General features: G+C 46.0%; 2 protein-coding genes across 2 annotated transcripts; both read left to right on the forward strand.

The window, feature by feature from the left end:
• Positions 1–999: 999 nt before the first annotated feature.
• LOC100828310 (probable E3 ubiquitin-protein ligase ARI8) lies at positions 1,000–8,477 on the forward strand. Its single transcript, XM_003574808.4, has 15 exons — positions 1,000–1,391; positions 2,045–2,166; positions 2,474–2,576; positions 2,705–2,795; positions 4,345–4,517; positions 4,640–4,741; positions 4,868–4,956; positions 5,379–5,486; positions 5,578–5,668; positions 5,791–5,880; positions 6,555–6,602; positions 6,715–6,786; positions 6,890–6,983; positions 7,086–7,233; positions 7,822–8,477. The coding sequence occupies exons 1-15, from the start codon at positions 1,191–1,193 to the stop codon at positions 8,084–8,086; spliced, it is 1,797 nt and encodes a 598-aa protein (XP_003574856.1). The 5' UTR covers positions 1,000–1,190; the 3' UTR covers positions 8,087–8,477.
• A 1,035-nt stretch (positions 8,478–9,512) lies between these two features.
• Positions 9,513–11,910, forward strand: LOC100822134 (calcium-dependent protein kinase 21). The gene is made up of 3 exons (XM_003572421.4): positions 9,513–10,317; positions 10,448–10,868; positions 10,967–11,910. Exons 1-3 carry the CDS (start codon positions 9,649–9,651, stop codon positions 11,614–11,616), a joined length of 1,740 nt encoding a protein of 579 aa, XP_003572469.2. The 5' UTR covers positions 9,513–9,648; the 3' UTR covers positions 11,617–11,910.
• The last annotated feature ends 70 nt before the right edge of the window (positions 11,911–11,980 follow it).

An 11,980-nucleotide genomic window follows, 5' to 3' on the forward strand; every position in this document is an offset into this window, starting at 1 on the left:
CAACACCAAGATATAATTTGGAAGTTTCATCTCGAATTCAACACAAATGAATGTAAATTATTTCAAGACTTCCAAACCAAGCTCAGCTAAAAATTCAATTTACACTTGCATTTGAAAAGCGTAACATACGAGTCATTGGAAAGTTCCACGAAAATTGGACCAAAATGCATATGTTTTCGCAATGACACAAATGAGGGGACAAAACCGCCATGATGAATTAGTCGGGCCGAGATGAATCAGGGCGGACTGCCCATTCACGTGTATAGCTTGCGTCCTGAACAAGAAAACAAACACACATGTCTACTAGACGGTCGAGAGGGTTTGACGTTCTGACAAAGAAGACAACCAGACGAAGACAAAGACAATATCCCGCATCGAGGATCGAGAACAATGAATGGCAATTAACAACAAAAGAAGACATCTCGCCAGATGATGAAAGAAGTTATTCCACTGGATCGCCTAACGACAAAGCATGCATACACGCAAAGTACGCAACCAATGGCGGAGCCGGGCGGATGAGGAGGGCCCCTTGACCCATATGATTCGAAAAATTCTTCCTAGGTCCTTGCTTTCTCATGCTACAAGCCGTATATTTTTGCACTTTAGCCCACCTAATAATCCTATGAATCCACATACATTTTTACGGGCATTAAACCATGAAGAAAGATAGGACCATATTTTCTTATCCAAAGCAGAGCAGTAATGTTCTACCGGTCTTAGACAACTAAGAAATAACTATTTCCAAATCGTCGTAAAATAACCATTCTATACAAACCAGAGAAGATTGTGCAACTAAAAGAAAAAAGAGAGGAGTCAAAATACCTTGATAAGATGGCTAAAAAAATAGAGGAGTAAAAATATCTTGATAAGATGGCTATATATGAAGGGAGAAAATAATATAACCAGTTTTTATTTTCCACTTGACCAAGAAGACCAAGAGAGAGAGCAGTAATTCTAATTCTAGTACACTCCGGAGTCCGGACTGTGGGGAAACTCCCCAAAAAGGACTCCTAAAAAACCACAATCAGCGCTTCCCCACTTTCTCCTCGCTGCCGCTGCCGACTCCTCTTCTTCCTTCCGCCTCCCGCACCCTCGCCGGAACCCTACCCCTGCTCACCGGCCCCTCAGCCTGATCCCCTCCTCCCCCGATCGATCGCCGGGTTCCGCAGCATCCCGGGGCCCGAAGCGCAATGGACTCGGACTCCGACGTGCCCGTGCCGAGCGACGAGGAGATGGGGGACGACGAGGACTACTACTACGACTACAGCGACGACAACGGCGGGAGCAGCGACGGCGGTGAAGGCGGCGGCGTGGACGAGGAATCCGGCGACGAGCAGCTAGACGCCGGCGAGTACGAGGGGAGCGTCGAGGCCGTCTCCAGGCGCGAGCAGGTGAGCCGGCGGCGGATAATCGGGGGACGCCCCTGTTGCCGGAGGCAGATCGGGGTGTTCTGATGCTCTGGCATTTTTAGTTTGGTCGGAATTGCTAGGGTTTGGGGCCGGTCTGGCTAGGAATCAGTGCATCTACTCGTCCATTCAATCACGCGGAGAGACAGGGGGAACGTCTTTGTTACTCCATAGTATTGTTTGCTACTTTGCTGTAGCGATTGAGCGGTGTCAGTTTGGGTGGTACCGTATGATGATACTCGGGGTTCTCAGCTGGGGCGATCAGTTGTTGGTGCGTCAAAGGAGGGGTCAGATACTACTCCTCTTGCCATATTATAGTACAGGGGATTTGACCCATTTTATCATGGGGATTTTTTTTTGAAGGGAGTGTCGATGTTCTTCACCAAACTGTTTAATTCTTTGCTTCTGCCTGTTAGAGCAGGCACATCCAACAGAAATAGCCAATTCCTTGTCTATGTTAATCCTTTAGAGTTTAGATGCCTGGGAATAATAGGTTATAATTTGGTAACTTCCTGTTTCATGGAAGGTAGGAAGGAAGAAAATTAGTCTGATACTGTTGTTTTCTCATGCTCTTTGTCATATTGTTCCATTTGATATTCTTGAGTTCTCTAAAAGAATGCCCATGTTCCTATCAACAGAGATATATTGTTCTAAACGAAACGGATATATCTGAACGTCAAGAGGAAGATATAAGCAAGGTGTGTGCAATACTGTTGATTCCAAGGGAAGAAGCATGTGTCCTTCTTCACCACTATAAATGGTCAGTTATCTCGTTCTGTTAAATATCCATTTCTAAAGGCAATAACCTCCTGATAGCATTTGTAATGGTATTTCTGGAAATTGGGTTGTGCTCTACAATATACAGCTGTACTCCCTCTTCTGCGTATCTAGAACCTAGTATTCTAAACTTTGTGCAACTTCCCAATATGCTGTCTACACAAAAGGCAACATGCACACTTTCCTTTTGGCGATGGGCGATGGTTCGAAAAGGCAGAATTGGATCTTGTGGAATTTGAAAGCTATGTTTTTATTTGTCCTCTGTTAACATGTTTTAGTTCTTTGCGCAGGAACATCAGCAAGCTGAATGATGAATGGTTTTCTGATGAAGAAAAAGTCCGTGATATTGTTGGCTTACCTATCAATGGGATCGAATTTCAGAACTCTAGGAAGGTGTGTACCGTTTGATCAACTATTGGTATGCTTTTTTTTATGTGAGCTAGGGTTCAGACCTGGCTGAACCTTTGGCTCTGGCTATATGTATATCTTTTTTATTCTCTGACAACTGTTTTTGGTTGCAGCTAACTTGTGGAATATGTTTTGAAGGGTATTCTTCTGATATGATGAGTTCTGCTGGTTGTGCCCATTTTTATTGTCATGAATGTTGGGGAGGTCTCTCTCTCTCTCTCTCTCCCCTTTTTTGTATCCCCTTGTACGGTTGCACTTCTGAGTGCCCGTTTTGTCATGCAGTTGATGGTAACCATGTGTGCATTTCTTATGACAATAAGTTTCACCTTGTTGGCAATCAAAAATTTCTTTTGTGTTCCATTGGCTCTGATTTGAGTTTGGTATATTCGACGTGTCTATATGTAAGGTGGGATGATACTAGTAGCACTTATACATACATAAACCTAGAAAGTGTTATATCATTCTGTTTTGTTTTATACTTTCCATATATCCATTTGGCACAGTTAGATGGTAAGGGTTAATACTTTAAAGGCTTAAACCGTCTATGTTACACAGTACGGGGATACGGGAAAACGGCATTTTGAAACTGTTACGGGGATACGGCGAGTATATGTATAGAAAGTTAAAAAAAAATGCAAAGTATACAATGTATACTGGTTCTCCTCAGTATCATCGTCTGAGTTAGTCCCCGTCCCAGACCGACATTGGGTGTTTGACCTATGAGGCTATGACGCCATGTGGCAACAAGAGGTGGAGCTTACTTCCATGCAGGATGGAGATGGCCGGATGGGCACTGCAGTCTGGACTAATCGGTTGAAGATGGGAGGCGAGATGGAGCGAGGGTGAAGCGAGGAGCTGCCGCCGGCGGGGAGAGCCGCCGCTCGCAATGCGCCACCGCCAATAGCTTTGTGAGGCGCCGGTCGCCGAGAGCTTCGCGTTCTGTAACTGCCAGGTGTCGTGCCTCCTAATGGGCTTTGGGCTGCGTGATGTTTCCCTATCCCAGGCTCCCATCGCCTTTTCTTTTTAATTATTTTTCTTAATTGAAAAAGGGGGTTAATCGTTGACAGGCGTATCCCAGGCGTTTTCTGGCGTATCCCCGTTTTGGGCCGTATCCTGCACCGATACGGCGGGTTTGGGCCGTATCCGTGCAACGTAGTAAACCGTGCCCAAGATCTTTCAGGCACATACTGCATATCAACCATAGTTTTTAATGCGTCGTTATCTCGTCGCCATGACGGCGCAGAGCACCAGTCCGCGCGGGAGGGATGTTGGGAGGGAGAAAGAGAGAGGAGAGGGAATCGGGTGAACCTGCATCTGCCAGCCATGGCGGTTCCACCCCCTATCTCCGGCGGCTCCATCCCCATCCTCCAGCGCATGCTTGTTTCCTAATGCAGTCCAGCACAAAGGAAGGTCCAATTGATGTCAACGAGGCTGGGATGGATCCAATGGCCGATCCTATTCATTGCTTGTACTAAATTGGTGATTTATATGGTGCCATTATAGGCTAGTATATTTCTGTGAAGTCGCCACGCCAGACGCCACAAGCTTTATAAAGCTGTGAAGGGGGGAGGGGGGGGGGGTCGCCGCGACTCGCCATGTCGTATTCAAAGCTTTGATATTAACCTCTCTTATTTTGATAACTGATGGTGCTACTGTTTAGTTTCTCTGTTCCCAACTCTTCTGTTTCACAGCTCTCTCTCCGTGCTATTTTTATTATTATGAAACTTCTATTGATATAAGTTAAATCTTGTAGGTTATATCAGTTCTGCAGTAAGTGATGGTCCAGGATGTTTGTCATTGCGTTGCCCTGATCCATCTTGCAGTGCTGTGGTTCTTCAAGGGATGATCAATAAATTAGGTAAAGATGAAGATAAAGAAAGATATGCGCGATTTGCCTTGCGTGCATATGTGGAAGGTAGCAGGAAGGTAAGTTGTTTGCACAATTATTTGCTGGATTGTTCTTTATACTGGCGAAGATATTGAAATTCTAATTTTTTTTATATTTTCATGTTACTATTGTTTTATGTAACCTTAGTTGATTCTTGCAGACCAAATGGTGTCCAGCTCCTGACTGTACATGTGCGGTGGAATTTCTTAGTGATGGGAACTATGATGTCTCATGTAATTGCAATTTCAGATTTTGCTGGAATGTGAGTGCTGCCGTGACTTTTTGCTTCAAATTTTCCCAGTGACTTGGTGCTTTTGTTTTCAACTTTTTAATTGGTTCTAGTGATCAAACATGCTTTGATTCATTAATTCGATTTCAATGTTTACAGTGCACAGAGGAAGCTCATAGACCAGTGAACTGCGCAACCGTTTCTAAGTGGATTCTGAAAAACAGCGCAGAATCTGAAAATATGAATTGGTTTGTTACATACTCAGTACAATTATATTTCTTGTGTTTATCCTTTGCCTGAAAAACTCTGTTTGATGCAGTGCTTTAGTTCAGATAGAGAGGTTAGAGAAGCACTTCTATTATTCTGGATGGAGCACCAATTATACATGATCTGTTTACTTTTTAGCTTTTTCTTTATCTGTTACATCATACTTCTGGAACTGTTCTGTTGTTGGCCTTGTAATGAATATTTAATTTCATTTAATTAAAATTACCATATACTTAGTACATCCTCTTTAGTGTGCTTTGAGAGTTCACCTAACAGTGCGAGGCGCAATTCTACCATAGAAGCGTGGACGTTAGTAAATACCATCAAAGTATGGAAGTTCAACATTAAGTTAAGCTGTTAGCCCAGAAATGTGCTAATGAGTTCTCTTTTCTTTTCTTTTCAGGATACTGGCTAATTCTAAACCTTGCCCGAAATGCCAACGACCGATAGAGAAAAACCAGGGATGCATGCATATGACTTGCACTCCTCCTTGCAAATTTGAGTTCTGCTGGTATAGTTCAATTGCCAATTTGCCATTGCTTGATGAAAGACAAGAGATGTGCAATTCATAAGCATGTTAATTTCTTATTTGAATATTTTAGGTTATGTCTGAGTTCATGGGCAGAACACGGCGAGAGGACTGGTGGCTTTTATGCTTGCAATCGTTATGAATCAGCAAAGAAGGAGGGAATTGTATGTTCTTCTATTATTATGCATACTGAGCAGAAGAAACATATTCATAGACACTATTTCAGTGGTCAACTGTGGTTCGCTGAATTGTTTTCATCTCTTTCCTAACATAATTTTTTTTGCAGTATGATGAGACTGAAGCAAGGAGGGAAAGGGCTAAAAACTCGCTCGAGAGATATATGCATTACTACGAACGCTGGGCATCTAATCAGACAGTATGTTTAAGATACTTAAATTTGATTGCTATCTGAGTTTGTCTGTTTCTATGATTGCCTAAAATGCACCCTGCATGATTCTAGTGCCCATGTTTTACCTTTATGTTTCACCATACATTTTGGATAACATGATTTACCTATATTACAAAGCTGTAACTGTCAGAGCTCGACTGGCAAACCAAAGGAGTAAAAATCTTACTATCTGTAGACTCTGGCTTGACCATACATGATTGTTTTAAACAAAAGCTGCAACTATTTTCATGCTGGAAATCATCCTAAACAACTAGTAACTGGTAAAAAAAATGCAATCTTACGGGTGATCGATGTAAAAATAAATAGGAAACTGCTCATATTGCTATCAAACCCAAAAATCAATACCCATCAGCAGGTGGTATCTGTCATCTACTCATCTTTGGGCCGAATTTCTTGCACTTCATGTCTATACTTTAAAGTGAGAAGGATAATGTCATATATACCTGGGTGGGAGCACTAATAAGTCCTAATGAGAACTTTCATTTCGAAGTTGTTTGTTTTATCTGATGAAGTTATGACTACCAAAGATTCAAGATGTTCAAGCTGTTTTTCTAGTCTGATTGCCACATGATTTTATTATCTATTGCATTCTGATGCTTGAGGTTTCAACTGTATTAAGTTTCCAATATGTCTACTGACAGTCGAGGCAGAAGGCACTAGTAGATCTGCAAAAGGCGGAAAAGGAACACGTAAGCATTTACATCATGTTATTGCAATCGGCAGTTCTCAGTCTTCTGTTTTTCATTCTTTCTGATTTGTACTTGTATGCAAGCTAATTTTATTTCTTTCCATGTGCTAAAGCTTAAAAAGTTAACTAACTCATATGGAATACCGGAGACACAACTAAAGTTCATTACTGACGCTTGGTCACAGGTTTGATACCTCCGCTTTATGTTATATTTGAAATGAACTGTGACACTTTTTACTTAACAAATGTTCTTACGTCTGATGATACATTACTAATGCTGTATTACAGATTATAGAATGCAGGCGAGTGCTGAAATGGACATATGCATATGGCTATTATCTGGAGGACAAGGTCAAGAGTGAATTTTTCGAGTACCTGCAAGGTTGATATTTCAGTGCATTGCACATGCCATTCCTCACTTATATGGTTATTAAGTGCTTGGAATAAAAACGATAGAATATCTATAAATCCGAAATGCTTACAGGTGAAGCTGAGTCTGGTTTGGAACGTCTTCATCAATGTGCTGAGAAAGAGCTGCAAGGATATTTGCCTTTCTCAAAACATAGCAATGACACACTTCCTTCACCGGCTGAATTTAGTGATTTCCGTGTGAAGCTTACTGGGCTGACAAGGTACCACGGACCTACATATCTTGTACTTGTACATACTTTCAGTTAACTATGCGGTTGCTTTCTTATTCCCTTGAGTTCTTTCTTATATTCTTTGTGATCTAAAGTGTAACCTCGCAAGTCGAACTGAAACTTTACTAATTATACTAGCCTAGCAAGAATCTGAATGGCCAGAGCACAAATCGACAAAAGTAAAAAACATGTTGATGGATGGATTAGTTAGTATAGATGTTTTCTGTGCGATATGTTTATTTAGTTGCCCTATTCATAGGTAGATGGATATCATCTCCCCATGGTTATTCTGTGAGGCTAGTCATAGTGCATATAAACCTACTACTTTATGTTACTACGGAAATAGTGGGAGTAACATAATTTGTGGTAACATATAAACCTCATTAATTGTCTTATAGACTCATTCTATCTTGGGAAATGTGATGGGATGGTAACATATCTAGTTACCACCTCCCTCTCTTTCTTCATTAATTACCATGCCATGTCACCAAAATGCCTAGTTGGCATCTATGTTACTACTTAAGTTACTTGCACTATGACCGGCCTGATATATGCTCATATGCTAAATTTGCGCTGCAGTATAACTCGGAATTACTTCGAGAACCTTGTCCAAGCACTGGAAGGAGGGCTGGAGGATGTTAAGTATAACGCGGAGGCTGCTACCTCCAGCGCTGCAACCACCTCCAAGATAGCAGGCACCAAGGCCAAAGCGACGAAGAAGCAGCGCTCCGGATCATCTTCGGACCACTCGGATGATACCTGGCCATGCGAGCGCTGCACATTCCTAAATCCCAATGCGGTGGATCTGTGTTCCGCCTGCTCTAAGCCTCGGTACAACGCATGAAAAAAACATGTGGGTGCTTATGCTTTAGACGGATGCAAACGGCGGTGCATATAGTGGGTCGAAGGTTCTAACATTGTGTTATCTAGATCCTTGGAGCCCTGCAATGGTGGATTTGGCATGCGGAAACTGGAGCCTCTTGCGTGCGTGTGTTGTTTGTCTGTTGTAAATAATGGTTATGAAGGAACTGTTGTGTTATGTGGTGTGTCTATTCTCACCCAGCTTATGGAATTGGCGTTACCTCAGTTTATATCTCCAGTAAAACGGCAGACATTATCCTACTAGTAGACATCGATTTGCAGTACGGTCCTGCTCATTTTCCCCAAGTTTTCGTTGGGCTTGAACTGACATCCCAACCTATAATACTGTAAAAAAAAGACGACGTCCCAACCTAGTTCAAAAGACTTGATATGGAGCGTATTCTACCTGTAATGATCGCCCTGGAATTGGTTACTGCAAAGGGACATGGCACTCTCTATTTCCCGGTCGTTGATATGCCATTAAAAAACTTGATTTAGAGAAATGTCTTTTTTTTATCTCTATTCATGCCATTTTGTCCAATACTAGCATGTATACTGTCTAAATATGTATAGACATAGCTCTATACAAACAAATTTTTTCCCATTCCAAGTCAAATAGTTTTATTCCTCTTATTCCCCACGCGTTCCTCATATCCCGTCCCCAACGGTGGACTCATATTACTCTTTTTTATTTTCTGTAATTTTTATAGATTTTTCTGAGAATATTGAATTTTGGGCCAAATTTGATTTTTTTTAACCTTTATGACGCCTGGAAGACTCAAACATACTGCTGAACGTTGTAAATAGGAATATTATGGTAAATACTGTTGTAAATGGCATTGATATAGGTATAAAAAAGTTAGAATGGCATTTTTCCAAATCAAATTTTTGTAATGGTATATCCTCCACCGGTGGAATATAGAGGGACATACATCCAATTAACCCTGCCGTAAATGATGTCATGGCAATTCGCCACGACCATTTGTACCAGCAAAATAGAGTTGAACGTTTATTTCGTTAACAAGTTTTTTTTTAGTACTGTATTACTTCAGCGAAACGTGTAAACCCGTTCGAGATGCTGTAAGCCTGTAATAGCGAAACGTGGTACAAACACAATGAGAGATGCTCTCCCCGGCCGTTGGTTTTCCCATCGCCCCCTCCACACGGCCGGCCTGCTGCCTACCCGCCACGTGTGCTAGCCGTGTAGCATCCGACGGCTCTCGGCAGCTAGAGTAGCGCGGCGGCACACAGTCCTACGCGGCCAAACCGTCGCCATCGTATTAACTCCTTTCGTTTCCCTCCGTGAATTCGAATCCGCGTACACACACAAAACAAACACCAGCCTGTACGCACCCGGGGAGCGGCGTATATAACTAGGCCACGAATAGCACACTGCATGCAAGGATCCCCGATCTTCCTCCACCGCTCGCCGCCAACAAACCTTACACGCCCGTGCGCACCCGAGAGAGGAACGAGGAGGAGGAGGGCGGAGAGAGAGGGGATCGAGCTAGCTAGGGCGGTGCGGCGAGCTCGGCGGCGGGCGGGATGGGGGGCTGCTACTCCGCCTACGCCTGCTCGCGCAAGCTGCGCGGCCGCCTCGGCAACAGCCTCTCCTTCGTCCTCCCCGTCTCCGACCCCAACAACAACAAATCCGATGACGACGCCAACAACAACAACAAGGAGCGGTCGCCGAAGCCCAACAATGGCGCCGCCCAGTCCCCGTGGGAGGAGGAGGAGCCGATCCTGAGGACGACGGCGGCGGAGTTCGCGCGGCGGTACGTGCTGGGGAAGGAGCTAGGGCGGGGCGAGTTCGGGGTCACACGCCGCTGCAAGGACGCCGCCACCGGGGAATCCCTCGCCTGCAAGACCATCCGCCGCCACCGCCGCCGCCGCCGCAACAAGTCCGCTGCTGGTGGAGGTGGCGGCGGCGCGGCTGCTGCGGCTGCCGCTGCGGCCGCGGCGGCCGCGGCGCACCAGGCCGACGTGCGGCGCGAGGTGGCCATCATGCGGCGCATGTCTTCCTCGTCTTCCCCGGCGTCGGCGTCGTCCGTGGTCCGCCTCCGCGACGCCCGCGAGGACCCCGCCGACGGCTCCGTCCACCTCCTCATGGACCTCTGCGAGGGCGGCGAGCTCTTCGACCGCATCGTCGCCCGCGGCCACTACTCCGAGCGCGCCGCCGCCAAGCTCTTCCGCACCGTCGTCCACGTCGTCCAGGTCCCCTCCCAAACTCAAATTTCAAACCCCCCCTGTTTATTCTTCTTCAATCTCGAAATCAATTCGATCAACATCATTGAATTACTAAGATTTTTTTGAGATTATTGAAATTGGGGATGTATATATGCAGCTGTGCCACGCGAACGGGGTGATGCACAGGGACCTAAAGCCGGAGAACTTTCTGTTCGCGGACAAGTCGGAGGACTCGCCGCTAAAGGTGATCGACTTCGGCCTCTCCGTCGTCTTCCGCCCCGGCGACCGCTTCACGGAGGTGGTGGGCAGCGCCTACTACATGGCCCCCGAGGTGCTCCGCCGCAGCTACGGGCCCGAGGCGGACGTCTGGAGCGCCGGCGTCATCCTCTACATCCTCCTCTGCGGCGTTCCCCCCTTCTGGGGCGACAACGACGAGAAGATCGCCCAGGCCGTCCTCCGCGGCGGGCTCGACTTCTCCCGGGAGCCATGGCCGCGCGTCTCCCCCAGCGCCAAGGACCTCGTGCGCCGCATGCTCGATCCCGATCCCTCCTCCCGCCTCACCGCCCCCCAAGTCCTAGGTACTTTCCCCATTAATTTAGCATCGAGATGATCTTCTTCCTCAGCTCCGGCGAGAACCCTCCATTGATTAACTGACGAAATCGAACCAATTTGGCAGAGCACCCGTGGCTGAAGAACGCGGAGACGGCGCCGAACGTGTCCCTCGGCTCAGCGGTGCGAGCCCGGCTCCAACAATTCTCCGCCATGAACAAGCTAAAGAAGCGAGCGCTCGGCGTCGTGGCGCGGAGCATGCCGGTGGAGGAGCTAGACAAGTACGTGCAAATGTTCCACATAATGGACAAGGACAAGAACGGCAACCTCTCCCTCGAGGAGCTCATGGAAGGGCTCCACATCAACGGGCAACCGGTCCCGGAGCCCGAGATCCGGATGCTCCTCGAGGCGGCCGACACCGACGGCAACGGGACCCTGGACTGCGACGAGTTCGTGACCGTCTCGCTCCACCTCAAGAAGATGACCAACGACGAGTACCTGGCGGCGGCGTTCCGGTACTTCGATAAAGACGGCAGCGGGTTCATCGAGGTGGAGGAGCTCCGGGAGGAGCTGGGGCCGAACGAGCAGGCGATCTTGGAGATTATCAGGGATGTTGATACTGATCAGGATGGGAGGATCAGTTACCAGGAGTTTGAGCTTATGATGAAGTCTGGGACGGATTGGAGGAATGGATCCAGGCATTATTCGAGAGCCAATTTTAGTAGCCTCAGCCGGAAGCTCTGCAAAGACGAAGGACCCGGGAGCTCTTCTTCTTGATCGTTTTGTTTGTGAGTTGAGTTGGCTTGGTTTGATTGTCTGCAGGGTCTAATGGTTGAGATCGACTTGGATTAGGCGCGAACGGCCGGGGATCGATGGGTGTGTGTACGTATTGCCAACTGGGATGGTTTGGTTTGTGCAAAATTAAGAGGATGAGAAATGGATGTATTTTCTTTGATTTTTTTCGGTTCGGAAAGGTTGAGCACTGATCATCGTTGGTTTGAGGTGTTTCAGATGAATGTACAGGAACTATGTGGTAAGCTTAATTGATTAACCTTGCGTGGACTCTAAGAACAGGGGACTCTTCGAAACCTACGAATATGATAGGAATGCATGCTCAAAACAAATGATACTGAGTAGAAAA

The sequence above is a fragment of the Brachypodium distachyon genome, chromosome 3 (genome assembly GCF_000005505.3).
Source record: "Brachypodium distachyon strain Bd21 chromosome 3, Brachypodium_distachyon_v3.0, whole genome shotgun sequence".
Taxonomy (NCBI): domain Eukaryota; kingdom Viridiplantae; phylum Streptophyta; class Magnoliopsida; order Poales; family Poaceae; genus Brachypodium; species Brachypodium distachyon.

Excerpts from the sequence above, each read along its gene's own strand:
- LOC100828310 (XM_003574808.4), top strand. The coding sequence starts at position 1,191 with ATGGACTCGGACTCCGACGTGCCCGTGCCGAGCGACGAGGAGATGGGG. Across the intron at positions 4,518-4,639 it reads ATGTGGAAGGTAGCAGGAAG|ACCAAATGGTGTCCAGCTCC; the intron begins GTAAGTTGTTTG and ends TGATTCTTGCAG. Across the intron at positions 4,957-5,378 it reads GAATCTGAAAATATGAATTG|GATACTGGCTAATTCTAAAC; the intron begins GTTTGTTACATA and ends TTTTCTTTTCAG.
- LOC100822134 (XM_003572421.4), top strand. The coding sequence starts at position 9,649 with ATGGGGGGCTGCTACTCCGCCTACGCCTGCTCGCGCAAGCTGCGCGGC. Across the intron at positions 10,318-10,447 it reads CCGTCGTCCACGTCGTCCAG|CTGTGCCACGCGAACGGGGT; the intron begins GTCCCCTCCCAA and ends GTATATATGCAG. Across the intron at positions 10,869-10,966 it reads CACCGCCCCCCAAGTCCTAG|AGCACCCGTGGCTGAAGAAC; the intron begins GTACTTTCCCCA and ends CCAATTTGGCAG.